This window comes from Chiloscyllium punctatum, chromosome 29 (assembly GCF_047496795.1).
Source record: "Chiloscyllium punctatum isolate Juve2018m chromosome 29, sChiPun1.3, whole genome shotgun sequence".
Taxonomy (NCBI): domain Eukaryota; kingdom Metazoa; phylum Chordata; class Chondrichthyes; order Orectolobiformes; family Hemiscylliidae; genus Chiloscyllium; species Chiloscyllium punctatum.
In genome coordinates this window covers 69,160,928-69,182,065 of record NC_092767.1, presented here as the reverse complement: position 1 = coordinate 69,182,065, position 21,138 = coordinate 69,160,928, and the positions used below count along the sequence as shown (strand labels likewise).

Below are 21,138 nucleotides of genomic sequence, written 5' to 3'. Positions count from 1 at the left end.
CAGAACAGGCCCTTAGGCCCTCAATGTTGCGCCGACCTGTGAACTATTCTCAGCTCGCCACCCCCCCCCCCCCCCCCCCCCCCAACGCTAATGGGGTGGCATGGTGGCTCAGTGGTCAACACTGCAGTCTCACAGCACCAGGGTTCCAGGTTCGATTCCACCCTCGGACGACTGTCTGTGTGGAGTTTGCACACTCTCCCCGTGTCTGCGTAGGTTTCCTCCCACAGTCCAAAGGTGTACAGGTTAAGGTGAATTGGCCATGCTAAATTGCCCACGGCGTTAGGTGCATTAGTCAGGGGTAAATGGGTCTGGGTGGGCTACTCTTTGGAGGGTCGGTGTGGACTTGTTGGGCCGAAGGGCCTGTCCCCACCCTGTAGGGAATTGAATCTAATCTATCCCATCAACATCTGTGTGCTTATCCAATAGTCATATTGGACTCAAAACCTTAACTCTGGAACTGCTGAACCTCCAGGACTTTTTTGTCTTCAATACTCCTCATGGAATTGGCTTCAGGACTTTTTTGGGGGGGGTGGGTTGGTGGAGAGGGAGAGAAGGTGAGGGATTGAGGGAGAAGAGACAAATTTCTAATTTCTGGCAGCAGAGGACGCTACTGTTACCCAGGTCTGTCCAAGATCCAGCCAACCTCTCTCAATTGGCTTCTCAATTCCAACAGCATTGCTCTCTCTCTCTCTCTCTCCTGACACCATACCTCAGGAGATTAGTTAATCAGTAACTGGTCCAACAGTCTCTCTCCTTCTCAAACACACACACACACACACACACAGAGTTGTGTTCCTGAGGTTCTCAAGCGGACCAAGAGACGGCTGGAGCTGGAAGTGGCGGGGAGATGATTTGGGGACCATCATCATTCCAGAGTTACCATTGAGCTTCCCAAGAGCTGGGCAATCTTCGGACAGCGAGACAAGGAAGGAAGTCCGGGCACTGGATCCTAGCCCCCCTCCAAGTCGGCGCTGCAAACTCTCTCCTGGATTAGTGGTGCTGGAAGAGCACAGCAGTTCAGGACCCCGCTGCAAACTCTCTCCTAATTCTCTCTGGGATACTTCTGCTCATTTTGGAAGCTAGCTGCTGGGGGGATTTTAATCTCCCACCGCCCGAGTGAATTGGAATACAATTCCGGAGCCAGAGGGATTTTAATGCAGCGTTACATCTCCATTTGGGTCCTTAGTCTCACTTTATTTCTTTTTTAAAATTCCCCATCTCTCTCTCCCAGCCCCTCGTTTATTTAAAAACACACACACAGCGAGAGACAATGCTGGGTTCGGTGAAAATGGAATGCCATGAGGTGTCGGAGTGGAACAGTTTGTATTCTGAGCCGAGCGAGGTTAGTATGAACATGCTCAGCAGCGGTCCCTATCCGAGATGCTTCCCCTGTCTGTGTGTTTTTTTTTGGGGGGGGGGAGTTGTTTGGAAGTTTGCATCCCAGGCGGACACGGAGTGAGCTGCTCGCTCTCAGTTCCCCAGGCTCACCCCTATCCCCCCTCTTGGTTGTCACACACACTGGGAGGATGCTGGAGGGGACATGGTCAGAGCCCAAAGCATCGCAGCTCCACAGGGCTCAATCCAAAGAGCCGGACACTTTGGAAATACAGCAGGAAATCCGCTCATTCATTCACTGTCTCTGTCACTGAAGGATCGCAGCGTGTCGATGGTTACTGTATTCAGAGCAGCGTGTAAACGTGGGCATTCGCTGTGTCACTGAGTGTGTTTATATCACTGTCAGTGTGTGAATTTATATCAGTGTATCAGTGAGCGTGTTTATATCAGTGTGTCAGTGTGTGAATTTATATCAGTGTATCAGTGAGCGTGTTTATATCAGTGTGTCAGTGTGTGAATTTATATCAGTGTATCAGTGAGTGTGTTTATATCAGGGTGTCAGTGAGTGTGTTATATCAGTGTGTCAGTGTGGGTATTTATATCACAGTGTCACTGAGTGTGTTTATATCACTGTCAGTGTGTGAATTTATATCAGTGTATCAGTGAGAGTGTTTGTATCAGTGTGTCAGTGTGGGTATTTATATCACTGTGTCAGTGTGTGTGTTTATATCAGTGTGTCAGTGAGAGTGTTTGTATCACTGTGCAAGTGTGTGTGTTTATATCAGTGTGTCACTGAGTGTGTTTATATCAGGGTTTCAGTGTGTGTGTTTATATCAGTGTGTGTGTTTATATCAATGTGTCACTGAGTATGTTTATAATACTGTGTCACTGTGTGTGTTATATCATTGTGTCAGTGTGAGTTTATATCAGTGTGTCAATGTGTGTTTCTGTCACAGTGTCAGTGAGTGTGTTTATATCAGTGTGTCACTGAGTGTGTTCATATCAGTGTGTCAGTGTGTGTGTTTATGTCAGTGTGTCATTGAGTGTGTTTATATCAGTGTGTATGTTTATATCACTGGTTCGGTGTATGTGTTTGTATCACTGTGTCAGTGTGTGTGTTTCTATCAATGTGTCAGTGTGTATGTTTCTATCAGTGTGTCAGTATGTGTGTTTATATCAGTGAGTTTGTTTATACTAGAGTGTCAGTGTGGGTATTTACATCAGTGTGTTACCGAGTGTGTTTATATCAGTGTGTCAGTAAGTGTGTTTATATTTGTGTGTCAGTTTGGGTGTTTGTATCAGTGTGTTACTGAGTGTGTTTATATCAGTGTGTCAGTCAGTGTGTTTATGTCAGTGGGCCAGTGAGTGTGTTTATATCAGTGGGCCAGTGTGTGTGTTTATATCAGTGTGTCAGCGTGTGTGTTTATATCAGTGTGTCACTGAGTATGTTTATATCTCTGTGTCAGTGTGTCAGTGAGTGTGTTTATCTCAGTGTGTCAGTGTGTGTTTGTATCACTGTGTCAGTGTGTGTGTTTATACAGTGTGTCACTGCATGTGTGTTCTATCAGTGTGTCAGTGAGTGTGTTTATATCAGGGTGTCAGTGTGTGTATTTATATCACAGTGTCACTGAGTGTGTTTATATCAGGGTGTCAGTGTGAGTGTTTATATTAGTGTGTCAGTGAGTGTGATTATATTAGTGTGTCGGTGAGTGTGTTTATATCAGTGTATCAGTGTGTGTGTTTATATCACAGTGTCACTGAGTGTGTTTATATCAGGGTGTCGGTGTGTGTGTTTATATCACTGTGTCAGTGTGTGTGTTTATATCAGTGTGTCACTGAGTGTGTTTATATTAGTGTGTCACTGAGTGTGTTTATATCAGTGTCAGTGTGAGTGTTTATATTAGTGTGTCGGTGAGTGTGTTTATATCAGTGTGTCAGTGTGTGTGTTTATATCACAGTGTCACTGAGTGTGTCTATATCAGTGTGTCACTGAGTGTGTTTATATTAGTGTGTCGGTGAGTGTGTTTATATCAGTGTGTCAGTGTGTGTGTTTATATCAGTGTATTACTGCATGTGTGTTCTATCAGTGTGTCAGTGAGTGTGTTTATATCACTGTGTCAGTGTGTGTGTTTATGTCAGTGTGTCATTGAGTGTGTTTATATCAGTGTGTATGTTTATATCACTGGTTCGGTGTATGTGTTTGTATCACTGTGTCAGTGTGTGTGTTTCTATCAATGTGTCAGTGTGTATGTTTCTATCAGTGTGTCAGTATGTGTGTTTATATCAGTGAGTTTGTTTATACTAGTGTGTCAGTGGGGGTATTTACATCAGTGTGTTACCGAGTGTGTTTATATCAGTGTGTCAGTAAGTGTGTTTATATTTGTGTGTCAGTTTGGGTGTTTGTATCAGTGTGTTACTGAGTGTGTTTATATCAGTGTGTCAGTCAGTGTGTTTATGTCAGTGGGCCAGTGTGTGTGTTTATATCAGTGTGTCAGTGAGTGTGTTTATATCAGTGGGCCACTGTGTGTTTATATCAGTGTGTCACTGCGTATGTTTATATCACTGTGTCAGTGTGTGTGTTTATATCTGTGTGTCAGTGTGTGTGTTATATCAGTGTGTCAGTGTGAGTTTATATCAGTGTGTCAATGTGTGTTTCTGTCACAGTGTCAGTGTGTGTGTTTATATCAGTGTGTCATTGAGTGTGTTTATATCAGTGTGTATATTTATATCAGTGTGTCAGTGTGTGTGTTTGTATCGCTGTGTCAGTGTGTGTGTTTATATCAGTGAGTTTGTTTATACTAGTGTGTCAGTGTGGGTATTCACATTAGTGTGTTTATATCAGTGTGTCAATGTGTGTGTTTATATCAGTGTGTCAGTGAGTGTGTTTATATCAGAATGTCAGTGAGTGTGTTTCTGTCACTGTGTCAGTGTGTGTGTTTATAACAGTGAGTTTGTTTATACTAGTGTGTCAGTGTGGGTATTCACATTAGTGTGTTTATATCAGTGTGTCAATGCGTGTGTTTATATCAGTGTGTCAGTGAGTGTGTTTATATCAGTGTGTCAGTGAGTGTGTTTATATCAGTGTCAGTGTGTGTGTTTATATCAGTGTGTCACTGAGTGTGTTCATATCAGTGTGTCAATGCGTGTGTTTATATCACTGTGTCAGTGTGTGTGTTTATATCACTGTGTCAGTGAGCATGTTTATATCACTGTGTCAGTGTGTGTGTTTATATCAGTGTATTACTGCATGTGTGTTCTATCAGTGTGTCAGTGAGTGTGTTTATATCACTGTGTCAGTGTGTGTGTTTATGTCAGTGTGTCATTGAGTGTGTTTATATCAGTGTGTATGTTTATATCACTGGTTCGGTGTATGTGTTTGTATCACTGTGTCAGTGTGTGTGTTTCTATCAATGTGTCAGTGTGTATGTTTCTATCAGTGTGTCAGTATGTGTGTTTATATCAGTGAGTTTGTTTATACTCGAGTGTCAGTGTGGGTATTTACATCAGTGTGTTACCGAGTGTGTTTATATCAGTGTGTCAGTAAGTGTGTTTATATTTGTGTGTCAGTTTGGGTGTTTGTATCAGTGTGTTACTGAGTGTGTTTATATCAGTGTGTCAGTCAGTGTGTTTATGTCAGTGGGCCAGTGTGTGTGTTTATATCAGTGGGCCAGTGTGTGTGTTTATATCAGTGTGTCAGCGTGTGTGTTTATATCAGTGTGTCACTGAGTATGTTTATATCACTGTGTCAGTGTGTGTGTTTATCTCTGTGTGTCAGTGAGTGTGTTATATCAGTGTGTCAGTGTGAGTTTATATCAGTGTGTCAATGTGTGTTTCTGTCACAGTGTCAGTGAGTGTCTTTATATCAGAGTGTCAGTGAGTGTGTTTATATCAGAGTGTCAGTGTGTGTGTTTATATCAGTGTGTCAGTGTGTGTGTTTATATCACTGTGTCACAGTGTGTTTATACCAGTGTCAGTGAGTGTGTTTCTATCAGTGTGTGTCAGTGTGTGTTTCTATCAGTGTGTCTCTGAGTGTGTTCATATCAGTCTGTCTGTGTGTGTTTATATCAGTGTGTCACAGAGTGTGCTTATATCACTGTGTCAGTGTGCATGTTTACATCAGTGTGTCAGTGTGTGTGTTTATATCAATGCGTCAGTGTGTGTGTTTATGTCACTATGTCAGTGTGAGTGTTTATATCAGTGTGTCACTGCGTGTGTGTTCTATCAGTGTGTCAGTGAGTGTGTTTATATCACTGTGTCACTGAGTGTGTGTTTATGTCAGTGTGTCATTGAGTGTGTTTATATCAGTGTGTATATTTATATCACTGGTTCGGTGTATGTGTTTGTATCACTGTGTCAGTGTTTGTGTTTTCATCAATGTGTCAGTGTGTATGTTTCTATCAATGTGTCAGTATGTGTATTTATATCATTGAGTTTGTTTATACTAGTGTGTTAGTGTGGGTATTTACATCAGTGTGTCACTGAGTGTGTTTATATCAGTGTGTCAGTAAGTGTGTTTATATTCATGTGTCAGTTTTGGTGATGTATCAGTGTGTTACTGAGTGTGTTTATCTCCGTGTATCAGTGTGTGTGTTTATATTAGTGTGTCAGTTTGTGTGTTTATATCACTGTGTCACTGAGTGTGTTTATATCAGTGTGTCAGTCAGTGTGTTTATGTCAGTGGGCCAGTGTGTGTGTTTATATCAGTGTGTCACTGAGTGTGTTTATATGAGTGTGTCAGCTTGTGGGTTTATATCAGTGTGTCACTGAGTGTGTTTATCTCCGTGTGTCAGTGTGTGTGTTTATATTAGTGTGTCAGTTTGTGTGTTTATATCACTGTGTCACTGAGTGTGTTTATATCAGTGTGTCAGTCAGTGTGTTTATGTCAGTGGGCCAGTGTGTGTGTTTATATCAGTGTGTCACTGAGTGTGTTTATATGAGTGTGTCAGCTTGTGGGTTTATATCACTGTGTCACTGAGTGTGTTTATCTCCGTGTGTCAGTGTGTGTGTTTATATGAGTGTGTCAGTTTGTGTGTTTATATCACTGTGTCACTGAGTGTGTTTATATCAGTGTGTCAGTCAGTGTGTTTATGTCAGTGGGCCAGTGTGTGTGTTTATATCAGTGTGTCAGTGAGTGTGTTTATATCAGTGGGCCAGTGTGTGTGTTTATATCAGTGTGTCAGCGTGTGTGTTTATATCAGTGTGTCACTGAGTATGTTTATATCTCTGTGTCAGTGTGTCAGTGAGTGTGTTTATCTCAGTGTGTCAGTGTGTGTTTGTATCACTGTGTCAGTGTGTGTGTTTATACAGTGTGTCACTGCATGTGTGTTCTATCAGTGTGTCAGTGAGTGTGTTTATATCAGGGTGTCAGTGTGTGTGTTTATATCACAGTGTCACTGAGTGTGTTTATATCAGGGTGTCAGTGTGAGTGTTTATATTAGTGTGTCAGTGAGTGTGATTATATTAGTGTGTCGGTGAGTGTGTTTATATCAGTGTATCAGTGTGTGTGTATATCACAGTGTCACTGAGTGTGTTTAATACAGGGTGTCGGTGTGTGTGTTTATATCACTGTGTCAGTGTGTGTGTTTATATCAGTGTGTCACTGAGTGTGTTTATATTAGTGTGTCACTGAGTGTGTTTATATCAGTGTCAGTGTGAGTGTTTATATTAGTGTGTCAGCGAGTGTGATTATATTAGTGTGTCAGTGAGTGTGTTTATATCAGTGTGTAAGTGTGTGTGTTTATATCAAAGTGTCACTGAGTGTGTTTATATCAGGGAGTCAGTGTGTGTGTTTATATCACTGTGTCAGTGTGTGTGTTTATATCACAGTGTCACTGAGTGTGTTTATATCAGGGTGTCAGTGTGAGTGTTTATATTAGTGTGTCAGTGAGTGTGATTATATCAGTGTGTCAGTGAGTGTGTTTATATCACTGTGTCAGTGTGTGTGTATATCACAGTGTCACTGAGTGTGTTTAATACAGGGTGTCGGTGTGTGTGTTTATATCACTGTGTCAGTGTGTGTGTTTATATCAGTGTGTCACTGAGTGTGTTTATATTAGTGTGTCACTGAGTGTGTTTATATCAGTGTCAGTGTGAGTGTTTATATTAGTGTGTCAGCGAGTGTGATTATATTAGTGTGTCAGTGAGTGTGTTTATATCAGTGTGTAAGTGTGTGTGTTTATATCAAAGTGTCACTGAGTGTGTTTATATCAGGGTGTCAGTGTGTGTGTTTATATCACTGTGTCAGTGTGTGTGTTTATATCAGTGTGTCACTGAGTGTGTTTATATTAGTGTGTCGGTGAGTGTGTTTATATCAGTGTGTCAGTGTGTGTGTTTATATCAGTGTGTTACTGCATGTGTGTTGTATCAGTGTGTCAGTGAGTGTGTTTATATCACTGTGTCAGTGTGTGTGTTTATATCAGTGTGTCACTGAGTGTGTTTATATTAGTGTGTCACTGAGTGTGTTTATATCAGTGTCAGTGTGAGTGTTTATATTAGTGTGTCAGCGAGTGTGATTATATTAGTGTGTCAGTGAGTGTGTTTATATCAGTGTGTAAGTGTGTGTGTTTATATCAAAGTGTCACTGAGTGTGTTTATATCAGGGTGTCAGTGTGTGTGTTTATATCACTGTGTCAGTGTGTGTGTTTATATCACAGTGTCACTGAGTGTGTTTATATCAGGGTGTCAGTGTGAGTGTTTATATTAGTGTGTCAGTGAGTGTGATTATATTAGTGTGTCGGTGAGTGTGTTTATATCAGTGTATCAGTGTGTGTGTATATCACAGTGTCACTGAGTGTGTTTAATACAGGGTGTCGGTGTGTGTGTTTATATCACTGTGTCAGTGTGTGTGTTTATATCAGTGTGTCACTGAGTGTGTTTATATTAGTGTGTCACTGAGTGTGTTTATATCAGTGTCAGTGTGAGTGTTTATATTAGTGTGTCAGCGAGTGTGATTATATTAGTGTGTCAGTGAGTGTGTTTATATCAGTGTGTAAGTGTGTGTGTTTATATCAAAGTGTCACTGAGTGTGTTTATATCAGGGTGTCAGTGTGTGTGTTTATATCACTGTGTCAGTGTGTGTGTTTATATCAGTGTGTCACTGAGTGTGTTTATATTAGTGTGTCGGTGAGTGTGTTTATATCAGTGTGTCAGTGTGTGTGTTTATATCAGTGTGTTACTGCATGTGTGTTGTATCAGTGTGTCAGTGAGTGTGTTTATATCACTGTGTCAGTGTGTGTGTTTATGTCAGTGTGTCATTGAGTGTGTTTATATCAGTGTGTATGTTTATATCACTGGTTCGGTGTATGTGTTTGTATCACTGTGTCAGTGTGTGTGTTTATGTCAGTGTGTCATTGAGTGTGTTTATATCAGTGTGTATGTTTATATCACTGGTTCGGTGTATGTGTTTGTATCACTGTGTCAGTGTGTGTGTTTCTATCAGTGTGTCAGTATGTGTGTTTATATCAGTGAGTTTGTTTATACTAGAGTGTCAGTGTGGGTATTTACATCAGTGTGTTACCGAGTGTGTTTATATCAGTGTGTCAGTACGTGAGTTTATATTTGTGTGTCAGTTTGGGTGTTTGTATCAGTGTGTTACTGAGTGTGTTTATATCAGTGTGTCAGTCAGTGTGTTTATGTCAGTGGGCCAGTGTGTGTGTTTATATCAGTGTGTCAGTGAGTGTGTTTATATCAGTGGGCCAGTGTGTGTTTATATCAGTGTGTCACTGAGTATGTTTATATCACTGTGTCAGTGTGTGTGTTTATCTCTGTGTGTCAGTGAGTGTGTTATATCAGTGTGTCAGTGTGAGTTTATATCAGTGTGTCAATGTGTGTTTCTGTCACAGTGTCAGTGAGTGTCTTTATATCAGAGTGTCAGTGAGTGTGTTTATATCAGAGTGTCAGTGTGTGTGTTTATATCAGTGTGTCACTGAGTGTGTTTATATGAGTGTGTCAGCTTGTGGGTTTATATCAGTGTGTCACTGAGTGTGTTTATCTCCGTGTGTCAGTGTGTGTGTTTATATTAGTGTGTCAGTTTGTGTGTTTATATCACTGTGTCACTGAGTGTGTTTATATCAGTGTGTCAGTCAGTGTGTTTATGTCAGTGGGCCAGTGTGTGTGTTTATATCAGTGTGTCACTGAGTGTGTTTTTATGAGTGTGTCAGCTTGTGGGTTTATATCACTGTGTCACTGAGTGTGTTTATCTCCGTGTGTCAGTGTGTGTGTTTATATGAGTGTGTCAGTTTGTGTGTTTATATCACTGTGTCACTGAGTGTGTTTATATCAGTGTGTCAGTCAGTGTGTTTATGTCAGTGGGCCAGTGTGTGTGTTTATATCAGTGTGTCAGTGAGTGTGTTTATATCAGTGGGCCAGTGTGTGTGTTTATATCAGTGTGTCAGCGTGTGTGTTTATATCAGTGTGTCACTGAGTATGTTTATATCTCTGTGTCAGTGTGTCAGTGAGTGTGTTTATCTCAGTGTGTCAGTGTGTGTTTGTATCACTGTGTCAGTGTGTGTGTTTATACAGTGTGTCACTGCATGTGTGTTCTATCAGTGTGTCAGTGAGTGTGTTTATATCAGGGTGTCAGTGTGTGTGTTTATATCACAGTGTCACTGAGTGTGTTTATATCAGGGTGTCAGTGTGAGTGTTTATATTAGTGTGTCAGTGAGTGTGATTATATTAGTGTGTCGGTGAGTGTGTTTATATCAGTGTATCAGTTTGTGTGTATATCACAGTGTCACTGAGTGTGTTTAATACAGGGTGTCGGTGTGTGTGTTTATATCACTGTGTCAGTGTGTGTGTTTATATCAGTGTGTCACTGAGTGTGTTTATATTAGTGTATCACTGAGTGTGTTTATATCAGTGTCAGTGTGAGTGTTTATATTAGTGTGTCAGCGAGTGTGATTATATTAGTGTGTCAGTGAGTGTGTTTATATCAGTGTGTAAGTGTGTGTGTTTATATCAAAGTGTCACTGAGTGTGTTTATATCAGGGTGTCAGTGTGTGTGTTTATATCACTGTGTCAGTGTGTGTGTTTATATCAGTGTGTCACTGAGTGTGTTTATATTAGTGTGTCGGTGAGTGTGTTTATATCAGTGTGTCAGTGTGTGTGTTTATATCAGTGTGTTACTGCATGTGTGTTGTATCAGTGTGTCAGTGAGTGTGTTTATATCACTGTGTCAGTGTGTGTGTTTATGTCAGTGTGTCATTGAGTGTGTTTATATCAGTGTGTATGTTTATATCACTGGTTCGGTGTATGTGTTTGTATCACTGTGTCAGTGTGTGTGTTTCTATCAGTGTGTCAGTATGTGTGTTTATATCAGTGAGTTTGTTTATACTAGTGTGTCAGTGTGGGTATTTACATCAGTGTGTTACCGAGTGTGTTTATATCAGTGTGTCAGTACGTGAGTTTATATTTGTGTGTCAGTTTGGGTGTTTGTATCAGTGTGTTACTGAGTGTGTTTATATCAGTGTGTCAGTGAGTGTGTTTATATCAGTGGGCCAGTGTGTGTTTATATCAGTGTGTCACTGAGTATGTTTATATCACTGTGTCAGTGTGTGTGTTTATCTCTGTGTGTCAGTGAGTGTGTTATATCAGTGTGTCAGTGTGAGTTTATATCAGTGTGTCAATGTGTGTTTCTGTCACAGTGTCAGTGAGTGTCTTTATATCAGAGTGTCAGTGAGTGTGTTTATATCAGAGTGTCAGTGTGTGTGTTTATATCAGTGTGTCAGTGTGTGTGTTTATCTCTGTGTGTCAGTGAGTGTGTTATATCAGTGTGTCAGTGTGAGTTTATATCAGTGTGTCAATGTGTGTTTCTGTCACAGTGTCAGTGTGTGTGTTTATATCAGTGTGTCATTGAGTGTGTTTATATCAGTGTGTATATTTATATCAGTGTGTCAGTGTGTGTGTTTGTATCACTGTGTCAGTGTGTGTGTTTATATCAGTGAGTTTGTTTATACTAGTGTGTCAGTGTGGGTATTCACATTAGTGTGTTTATATCAGTGTGTCAATGTGTGTGTTTATATCAGTGTGTCCGTGAGTGTGTTTATATCAGAATGTCAGTGAGTGTGTTTCTGTCACCGTGTCAGTGTGTGTGTTTATATCAGTGAGTTTGTTTATACTAGTGTGTCAGTGTGGGTATTCACATTAGTGTGTTTATATCAGTGTGTCAGTGAGTGTGTTTATATCAGTGTGTCAGTGAGTGTGTTTATATCAGTGTCAGTGTGTGTGTTTATATCAGTGTGTCACTGAGTGTGTTCATATCAGTGTGTCTGTGTGTGTTTATATCAGTGAGTCACAGAGTGTATTTATATCACTGTGTCAGTGTGCATGTTTATATCACTGTGTCAGTGTGTGTGTTTATATCAGTGTGTCGCAGAGTGTGCTTATATCACTGTCAGTGTGTGTGTTTATATCAGTGTATTACTGCATGTGTGTTCTATCAGTGTGTCAGTGAGTGTGTTTATATCACTGTGTCAGTGTGTGTGTTTATGTCAGTGTGTCATTGAGTGTGTTTATATCAGTGTGTATGTTTATATCACTGGTTCGGTGTATGTGTTTGTATCACTGTGTCAGTGTGTGTGTTTCTATCAATGTGTCAGTGTGTATGTTTCTATCAGTGTGTCAGTATGTGTGTTTATATCAGTGAGTTTGTTTATACTAGAGTGTCAGTGTGGGTATTTACATCAGTGTGTTACCGAGTGTGTTTATATCAGTGTGTCAGTAAGTGTGTTTATATTTGTGTGTCAGTTTGGGTGTTTGTATCAGTGTGTTACTGAGTGTGTTTATATCAGTGTGTCAGTCAGTGTGTTTATGTCAGTGGGCCTGTGTGTGTGTTTATATCAGTGGGCCAGTGTGTGTGTTTATATCAGTGTGTCAGCGTGTGTGTTTATATCAGTGTGTCACTGAGTATGTTTATATCACTGTGTCAGTGTGTGTGTTTATCTCTGTGTGTCAGTGAGTGTGTTATATCAGTGTGTCAGTGTGAGTTTATATCAGTGTGTCAATGTGTGTTTCTGTCACAGTGTCAGTGAGTGTCTTTATATCAGAGTGTCAGTGAGTGTGTTTATATCAGAGTGTCAGTGTGTGTGTTTATATCAGTGTGTCAGTGTGTGTGTTTATATCACTGTGTCACAGTGTGTTTATACCAGTGTCAGTGAGTGTGTTTCTATCAGTGTGTGTCAGTGTGTGTTTCTATCAGTGTGTCTCTGAGTGTGTTCATATCAGTCTGTCTGTGTGTGTTTATATCAGTGTGTCACAGAGTGTGCTTATATCACTGTGTCAGTGTGCATGTTTATATCAGTGTGTCAGTGTGTGTGTTTATATCAATGCGTCAGTGTGTGTGTTTATGTCACTATGTCAGTGTGAGTGTTTATATCAGTGTGTCACTGAGTGTGTGTTTATGTCAGTGTGTCATTGAGTGTGTTTATATCAGTGTGTATATTTATATCACTGGTTCGGTGTATGTGTTTGTATCACTGTGTCAGTGTTTGTGTTTTCATCAATGTGTCAGTGTGTATGTTTCTATCAATGTGTCAGTATGTGTATTTATATCATTGAGTTTGTTTATACTAGTGTGTTAGTGTGGGTATTTACATCAGTGTGTCACTGAGTGTGTTTATATCAGTGTGTCAGTAAGTGTGTTTATATTCATGTGTCAGTTTTGATGATGTATCAGTGTGTTACTGAGTGTGTTTATCTCCGTGTATCAGTGTGTGTGTTTATATTAGTGTGTCAGTTTGTGTGTTTATATCACTGTGTCACTGAGTGTGTTTATATCAGTGTGTCAGTCAGTGTGTTTATGTCAGTGGGCCAGTGTGTGTGTTTATATCAGTGTGTCACTGAGTGTGTTTATATGAGTGTGTCAGCTTGTGGGTTTATATCACTGTGTCACTGAGTGTGTTTATCTCCGTGTGTCAGTGTGTGTGTTTATATGAGTGTGTCAGTTTGTGTGTTTATATCACTGTGTCACTGAGTGTGTTTATATCAGTGTGTCAGTCAGTGTGTTTATGTCAGTGGGCCAGTGTGTGTGTTTATATCAGTGTGTCAGTGAGTGTGTTTATATCAGTGGGCCAGTGTGTGTGTTTATATCAGTGTGTCAGCGTGTGTGTTTATATCAGTGTGTCACTGAGTATGTTTATATCTCTGTGTCAGTGTGTCAGTGAGTGTGTTTATCTCAGTGTGTCAGTGTGTGTTTGTATCACTGTGTCAGTGTGTGTGTTTATACAGTGTGTCACTGCATGTGTGTTCTATCAGTGTGTCAGTGAGTGTGTTTATATCAGGGTGTCAGTGTGTGTGTTTATATCACAGTGTCACTGAGTGTGTTTATATCAGGGTGTCAGTGTGAGTGTTTATATTAGTGTGTCAGTGAGTGTGATTATATTAGTGTGTCGGTGAGTGTGTTTATATCAGTGTATCAGTGTGTGTGTTTATATCACAGTGTCACTGAGTGTGTTTATATCAGGGTGTCGGTGTGTGTGTTTATATCACTGTGTCAGTGTGTGTGTTTATATCAGTGTGTCACTGAGTGTGTTTATATCAGTGTCAGTGTGAGTGTTTATATTAGTGTGTCAGCGAGTGTGATTATATTAGTGTGTCAGTGAGTGTGTTTATATCAGTGTGTAAGTGTGTGTGTTTATATCAAAGTGTCACTGAGTGTGTTTATATCAGGGTGTCAGTGTGTGTGTTTATATCACTGTGTCAGTGTGTGTGTTTATATCAGTGTGTCACTGAGTGTGTTTATATTAGTGTGTCGGTGAGTGTGTTTATATCAGTGTGTCAGTGTGTGTGTTTATATCAGTGTGTTACTGCATGTGTGTTGTATCAGTGTGTCAGTGAGTGTGTTTATATCACTGTGTCAGTGTGTGTGTTTATGTCAGTGTGTCATTGAGTGTGTTTATATCAGTGTGTATGTTTATATCACTGGTTCGGTGTATGTGTTTGTATCACTGTGTCAGTGTGTGTGTTTCTATCAGTGTGTCAGTATGTGTGTTTATATCAGTGAGTTTGTTTATACTAGTGTGTCAGTGTGGGTATTTACATCAGTGTGTTACCGAGTGTGTTTATATCAGTGTGTCAGTACGTGAGTTTATATTTGTGTGTCAGTTTGGGTGTTTGTATCAGTGTGTTACTGAGTGTGTTTATATCAGTGTGTCAGTCAGTGTGTTTATATCAGTGGGCCAGTGTGTGTTTATATCAGTGTGTCACTGAGTATGTTTATATCACTGTGTCAGTGTGTGTGTTTATCTCTGTGTGTCAGTGAGTGTGTTATATCAGTGTGTCAGTGTGAGTTTATATCAGTGTGTCAATGTGTATTTCTGTCACAGTGTCAGTGAGTGTCTTTATATCAGAGTGTCAGTGAGTGTGTTTATATCAGAGTGTCAGTGTGTGTGTTTATATCAGTGTGTCAGTGTGTGTGTTTATCTCTGTGTGTCAGTGAGTGTGTTATATCAGTGTGTCAGTGTGAGTTTATATCAGTGTGTCAATGTGTGTTTCTGTCACAGTGTCAGTGTGTGTGTTTATATCAGTGTGTCATTGAGTGTGTTTATATCAGTGTGTATATTTATATCAGTGTGTCAGTGTGTGTGTTTGTATCACTGTGTCAGTGTGTGTGTTTATATCAGTCAGTTTGTTTATACTGGTGTGTCAGTGTGGGTATTCACATTAGTGTGTTTATATCAGTGTGTCAATGTGTGTGTTTATATCAGTGTGTCCGTGAGTGTGTTTATATCAGAATGTCAGTGAGTGTATTTCTGTCACCGTGTCAGTGTGTGTGTTTATATCAGTGAGTTTGTTTATACTAGTGTGTCAGTGTGGGTATTCACATTAGTGTGTTTATATCAGTGTGTCAGTGAGTGTGTTTATATCAGTGTGTCAGTGAGTGTGTTTATATCAGTGTCAGTGTGTGTGTTTATATCAGTGTGTCACTGAGTGTGTTCATATCAGTGTGTCTGTGTGTGTTTATATCAGTGAGTCACAGAGTGTATTTATATCACTGTGTCAGTGTGCATGTTTATATCACTGTGTCAGTGTGTGTGTTTATATCAGTGTGTCGCAGAGTGTGCTTACATCACTGTGTCAGTGTGTGTGTTTATATCAGTGTATTACTGCATGTGTGTTCTATCAGTGTGTCAGTGAGTGTGTTTATATCAGTGTGTAAGTGTGTGTGTTTATATCAAAGTGTCACTGAGTGTGTTTATATCAGGGTGTCAGTGTGTGTGTTTATATCACTGTGTCAGTGTGTGTGTTTATATCAGTGTGTCACTGAGTGTGTTTATATTAGTGTGTCGGTGAGTGTGTTTATATCAGTGTGTCAGTGTGTGTGTTTATATCAGTGTGTTACTGCATGTGTGTTCTATCAGTGTGTCAGTGAGTGTGTTTATATCACTGTGTCAGTGTGTGTGTTTATGTCAGTGTGTCATTGAGTGTGTTTATATCAGTGTGTATGTTTATATCACTGGTTCGGTGTATGTGTTTGTATCACTGTGTCAGTGTGTGTGTTTCTATCAGTGTGTCAGTATGTGTGTTTATATCAGTGAGTTTGTTTATACTAGTGTGTCAGTGTGGGTATTTACATCAGTGTGTTACCGAGTGTGTTTATATCAGTGTGTCAGTACGTGAGTTTATATTTGTGTGTCAGTTTGGGTGTTTGTATCAGTGTGTTACTGAGTGTGTTTATATCAGTGTGTCAGTGAGTGTGTTTATATCAGTGGGCCAGTGTGTGTTTATATCAGTGTGTCACTGAGTATGTTTATATCACTGTGTCAGTGTGTGTGTTTATCTCTGTGTGTCAGTGAGTGTGTTATATCAGTGTGTCAGTGTGAGTTTATATCAGTGTGTCAATGTGTGTTTCTGTCACAGTGTCAGTGAGTGTCTTTATATCAGAGTGTCAGTGAGTGTGTTTCTATCAGAGTGTCAGTGTGTGTGTTTATATCAGTGTGTCAGTGTGTGTGTTTATCTCTGTGTGTCAGTGAGTGTGTTATATCAGTGTGTCAGTGTGAGTTTATATCAGTGTGTCAATGTGTGTTTCTGTCACAGTGTCAGTGTGTGTGTTTATATCAGTGTGTCATTGAGTGTGTTTATATCAGTGTGTATATTTATATCAGTGTGTCAGTGTGTGTGTTTGTATCACTGTGTCAGTGTGTGTGTTTATATCTGTCAGTTTGTTTATACTAGTGTGTCAGTGTGGGTATTCACATTAGTGTGTTTATATCAGTGTGTCAATGTGTGTGTTTATATCAGTGTGTCCGTGAGTGTGTTTATATCAGAATGTCAGTGAGTGTGTTTCTGTCACCGTGTCAGTGTGTGTGTTTATATCAGTGAGTTTGTTTATACTAGTGTGTCAGTGTGGGTATTCACATTAGTGTGTTTATATCAGTGTGTCAGTGAGTGTGTTTATATCAGTGTGTCAGTGAGTGTGTTTATATCAGTGTCAGTGTGTGTGTTTATATCAGTGTGTCACTGAGTGTGTTCATATCAGTGTGTCTGTGTGTGTTTATATCAGTGAGTCACAGAGTGTATTTATATCACTGTGTCAGTGTGCATGTTTATATCACTGTGTCAGTGTGTGTGTTTATATCAGTGTGTCGCAGAGTGTGCTTATATCACTGTGTCAGTGTGTGTGTTTATATCAGTGTATTACTGCATGTGTGTTCTATCAGTGTGTCAGTGAGTGTGTTTATATCACTGTGTCAGTGTGTGTGTTTATGTCAATGTGTCATTGAGTGTGTTTATATCAGTGTGTATGTTTATATCACTGGTTCGGTGTATGTGTTTGTATCACTGTGTCAGTGTGTGTGTTTCTATCAGTGTGTCAGTATGTGTGTTTATATCAGTGAGTTTGTTTATACTAGAGTGTCAGTGTGGGTATTTACATCAGTGTGTTACCGAGTGTGTTTATATCAGTGTGTCAGTACGTGAGTTTATATTTGTGTGTCAGTTTGGGTGTTTGTATCAGTGTGTTACTGAGTGTGTTTATATCAGTGTGTCAGTCAGTGTGTTTATGTCAGTGGGCCAGTGTGTGTGTTTATATCAGTGTGTCAGTGAGTGTGTTTATATCAGTGGGCCAGTGTGTGTTTATATCAGTGTGTCACTGAGTATGTTTATATCACTGTGTCAGTGTGTGTGTTTATCTCTGTGTGTCAGTGAGTGTGTTATATCAGTGTGTCAGTGTGAGTTTATATCAGTGTGTCAATGTGTGTTTCTGTCACAGTGTCAGTGAGTGTCTTTATATCAGAGTGTCAGTGAGTGTGTTTATATCAGAGTGTCAGTGTGTGTGTTTATATCAGTGTGTCAGTGTGTGTGTTTATCTCTGTGTGTCAGTGAGTGTGTTATATCAGTGTGTCAGTGTGAGTTTATATCAGTGTGTCAATGTGTGTTTCTGTCACAGTGTCAGTGTGTTTGTTTATATCAGTGTGTCATTGAGTGTGTTTATATCAGTGTGTATATTTATATCAGTTTGTCAGTGTGTGTGTTTGTATCACTGTGTCAGTGTGTGTGTTTATATCAGTGAGTTTGTTTATACTAGTGTGTCAGTGTGGGTATTCACATTAGTGTGTTTATATCAGTGTGTCAATGTGTGTGTTTATATCAGTGTGTCCGTGAGTGTGTTTATATCAGAATGTCAGTGAGTGTGTTTCTGTCACCGTGTCAGTGTGTGTGTTTATATCAGTGAGTTTGTTTATACTAGTGTGTCAGTGTGGGTATTCACATTAGTGTGTTTATATCAGTGTGTCAGTGAGTGTGTTTATATCAGTGTGTCAGTGAGTGTGTTTATATCAGTGTCAGTGTGTGTGTTTATATCAGTGTGTCACTGAGTGTGTTCATATCAGTGTGTCTGTGTGTGTTTATATCAGTGAGTCACAGAGTGTATTTATATCACTGTGTCAGTGTGCATGTTTATATCACTGTGTCAGTGTGTGTGTTTATATCAGTGTGTCGCAGAGTGTGCTTATATCACTGTGTCAGTGTGTGTGTTTATATCAGTGTATTACTGCATGTGTGTTCTATCAGTGTGTCAGTGAGTGTGTTTATATCACTGTGTCAGTGTGTGTGTTTATGTCAGTGTGTCATTGAGTGTGTTTATATCAGTGTGTATGTTTATATCACTGGTTCGGTGTATGTGTTTGTATCACTGTGTCAGTGTGTGTGTTTCTATCAATGTGTCAGTGTGTATGTTTCTATCAGTGTGTCAGTATGTGTGTTTATATCAGTGAGTTTGTTTATACTAGAGTGTCAGTGTGGGTATTTACATCAGTGTGTTACCGAGTGTGTTTATATCAGTGTGTCAGTAAGTGTGTTTATATTTGTGTGTCAGTTTGGGTGTTTGTATCAGTGTGTTACTGAGTGTGTTTATATCAGTATATCAGTCAGTGTGTTTATGTCAGTGGGCCAGTGTGTGTGTTTATATCAGTGGGCCAGTGTGTGTGTTTATATCAGTGTGTCAGCGTGTGTGTTTATATCAGTGTATCACTGAGTATGTTTATATCTCTGTGTCAGTGTGTCAGTGAGTGTGTTTATATCAGTGTGTCAGTGTGTGTTTGTATCACTGTGTCAGTGTGTGTGTTTATGCAGTGTGTCACTGCATGTGTGTTCTATCAGTGTGTCAGTGAGTGTGTTTATATCAGAGTGTCAGTGTGTGTGTTTATATCAGGGTGTCAGTGTGAGTGTTTATATTAGTGTGTCAGTGAGTGTGATTATATTAGTGTGTCGGTGAGTGTGTTTATATCAGTGTATCAGTGTGTGTGTTTATATCAGTGTGTCACTGAGTGTGTTCATATCAGTGTGTCTGTGTGTGTTTATATCAGTGAGTCACAGAGTGTATTTATATCACTGTGTCAGTGTGTGTTTATATCAGTGTGTCGCAGAGTGTGCTTATATCACTGTGTCAGTGTGTGTGTTTATATCAGTGTATTACTGCATGTGTGTTCTATCAGTGTGTCAGTGAGTGTGTTTATCTCTGTGTGTCAGTGAGTGTGTTATATCAGTGTGTCAGTGTGAGTTTATATCAGTGTGTCAATGTGTGTTTCTGTCACAGTGTCAGTGAGTGTCTTTATATCAGAGTGTCAGTGAGTGTGTTTCTATCAATGTGTCAGTGTGTATGTTTCTATCAGTGTGTCAGTATGTGTGTTTATATCAGTGAGTTTGTTTATACTAGAGTGTCAGTGTGGGTATTTACATCAGTGTGTTACCGAGTGTGTTTATATCAGTGTGTCAGTACGTGAGTTTATATTTGTGTGTCAGTTTGGGTGTTTGTATCAGTGTGTTACTGAGTGTGTTTATATCAGTGTGTCAGTCAGTGTGTTTATGTCAGTGGGCCAGTGTGTGTGTTTATATCAGTGTGTCAGTGAGTGTGTTTATATCAGTGGGCCAGTGTGTGTTTATATCAGTGTGTCACTGAGTATGTTTATATCACTGTGTCAGTGTGTGTGTTTATCTCTGTGTGTCAGTGAGTGTGTTATATCAGTGTGTCAGTGTGAGTTTATATCAGTGTGTCAATGTGTGTTTCTGTCACAGTGTCAGTGAGTGTCTTTATATCAGAGTGTCAGTGAGTGTGTTTATATCAGAGTGTCAGTGTGTGTGTTTATATCAGTGTGTCAGTGTGTGTGTTTATATCACTGTGTCACAGTGTGTTTATACCAGTGTCAGTGAGTGTGTTTCTATCAGTGTGTGTCAGTGTGTGTTTCTATCAGTGTGTCTCTGAGTGTGTTCATATCAGTCTGTCTGTGTGTGTTTATATCAGTGTGTCACAGAGTGTGCTTATATCACTGTGTCAGTGTGCATGTTTATATCAGTGTGTCAATGTGTGTGTTTATATCAATGCGTCAGTGTGTGTGATTATGTCACTATGTCAGTGTGAGTGTTTATATCAGTGTGTCACTGCGTGTGTGTTCTATCAGTGTGTCAGTGAGTGTGTTTATATCACTGTGTCATTGAGTGTGTGTTTATGTCAGTGTGTCATTGAGTGTGTTTATATCAGTGTGTATATTTATATCACTGGTTCGGTGTATGTGTTTGTATCACTGTGTCAGTGTTTGTGTTTTCATCAATGTGTCACTGCGTGTGTGTTCTATCAGTGTGTCAGTGAGTGTGTTTATATCACAGTGTCACTGAGTGTGTTTATATCAGTGTGTCAGTGTGTGTGTTTATATCACTGTGTCAGTGTGTGTGTTTATATCAGTGTGTCACTGAGTGTGTTTATATTTGTTTGTCGGTGAGTGCGTTTATCTCCGTGTGTCAGTGTGTGTGTTTATGTCAGTGTGTCACTGAGTGTGTTTATATTTGTTTGTCGGTGAGTGTGTTTATCTCCGTGTGTCCGTGTGTCTGTTTATATTGGTGTGTCAGTGTGTGTGTTTACATCATTGTGTCACTGCGTGTGTGTTCTATCAGTGTGTCAGTGAGTGTGTTTATATCACAGTGTCACTGAGTGTGTTTATATCAGTGTGTGTGTTTATATCACTGTGTCAGTGTGTGTGTTTATATCAGTGTGTCACTGAGTGAATTTATATCACTGAGTCAGTGTGTGGGTTTATCTCTGTGTGTCAGTGTGTGTGTTATATCAGTGTGTCAGTGTGAGTTTATATCAGTGTGTCAATGTGTATTTCTGTCGCAGTGTCAGTGAGTGTGTTTATATCACTGTGTCAGTGTGTGTGTTTATGTCAATGTGTCACTGAGTGAATTTATATCACTGAGTCAGTGTGTGGGTTTATCTCTGTGTGTCAGTGTGTGTGTTATATCAGTGTGTCAGTGTGAGTTTATATCAGTGTGTCAATGTGTATTTCTGTCGCAGTGTCAGTGAGTGTGTTTATATCA

General features: G+C 39.8%; 1 protein-coding gene across 1 annotated transcript in view; it reads left to right on the top strand.

The window, feature by feature from the left end:
* Positions 1-727: 727 nt before the first annotated feature.
* Positions 728-21,138, top strand: part of LOC140454532 (hepatocyte nuclear factor 3-beta-like) — a 100,403-nt gene continuing 79,992 nt past the window's right edge. Inside the window, exon 1 of the mRNA XM_072549344.1 lies at positions 728-1,342. Within this exon, the coding sequence (XP_072405445.1) occupies positions 1,271-1,342 (72 nt within the window). The 5' untranslated portion in view covers positions 728-1,270. The remainder of the gene's footprint in view (positions 1,343-21,138) is intronic.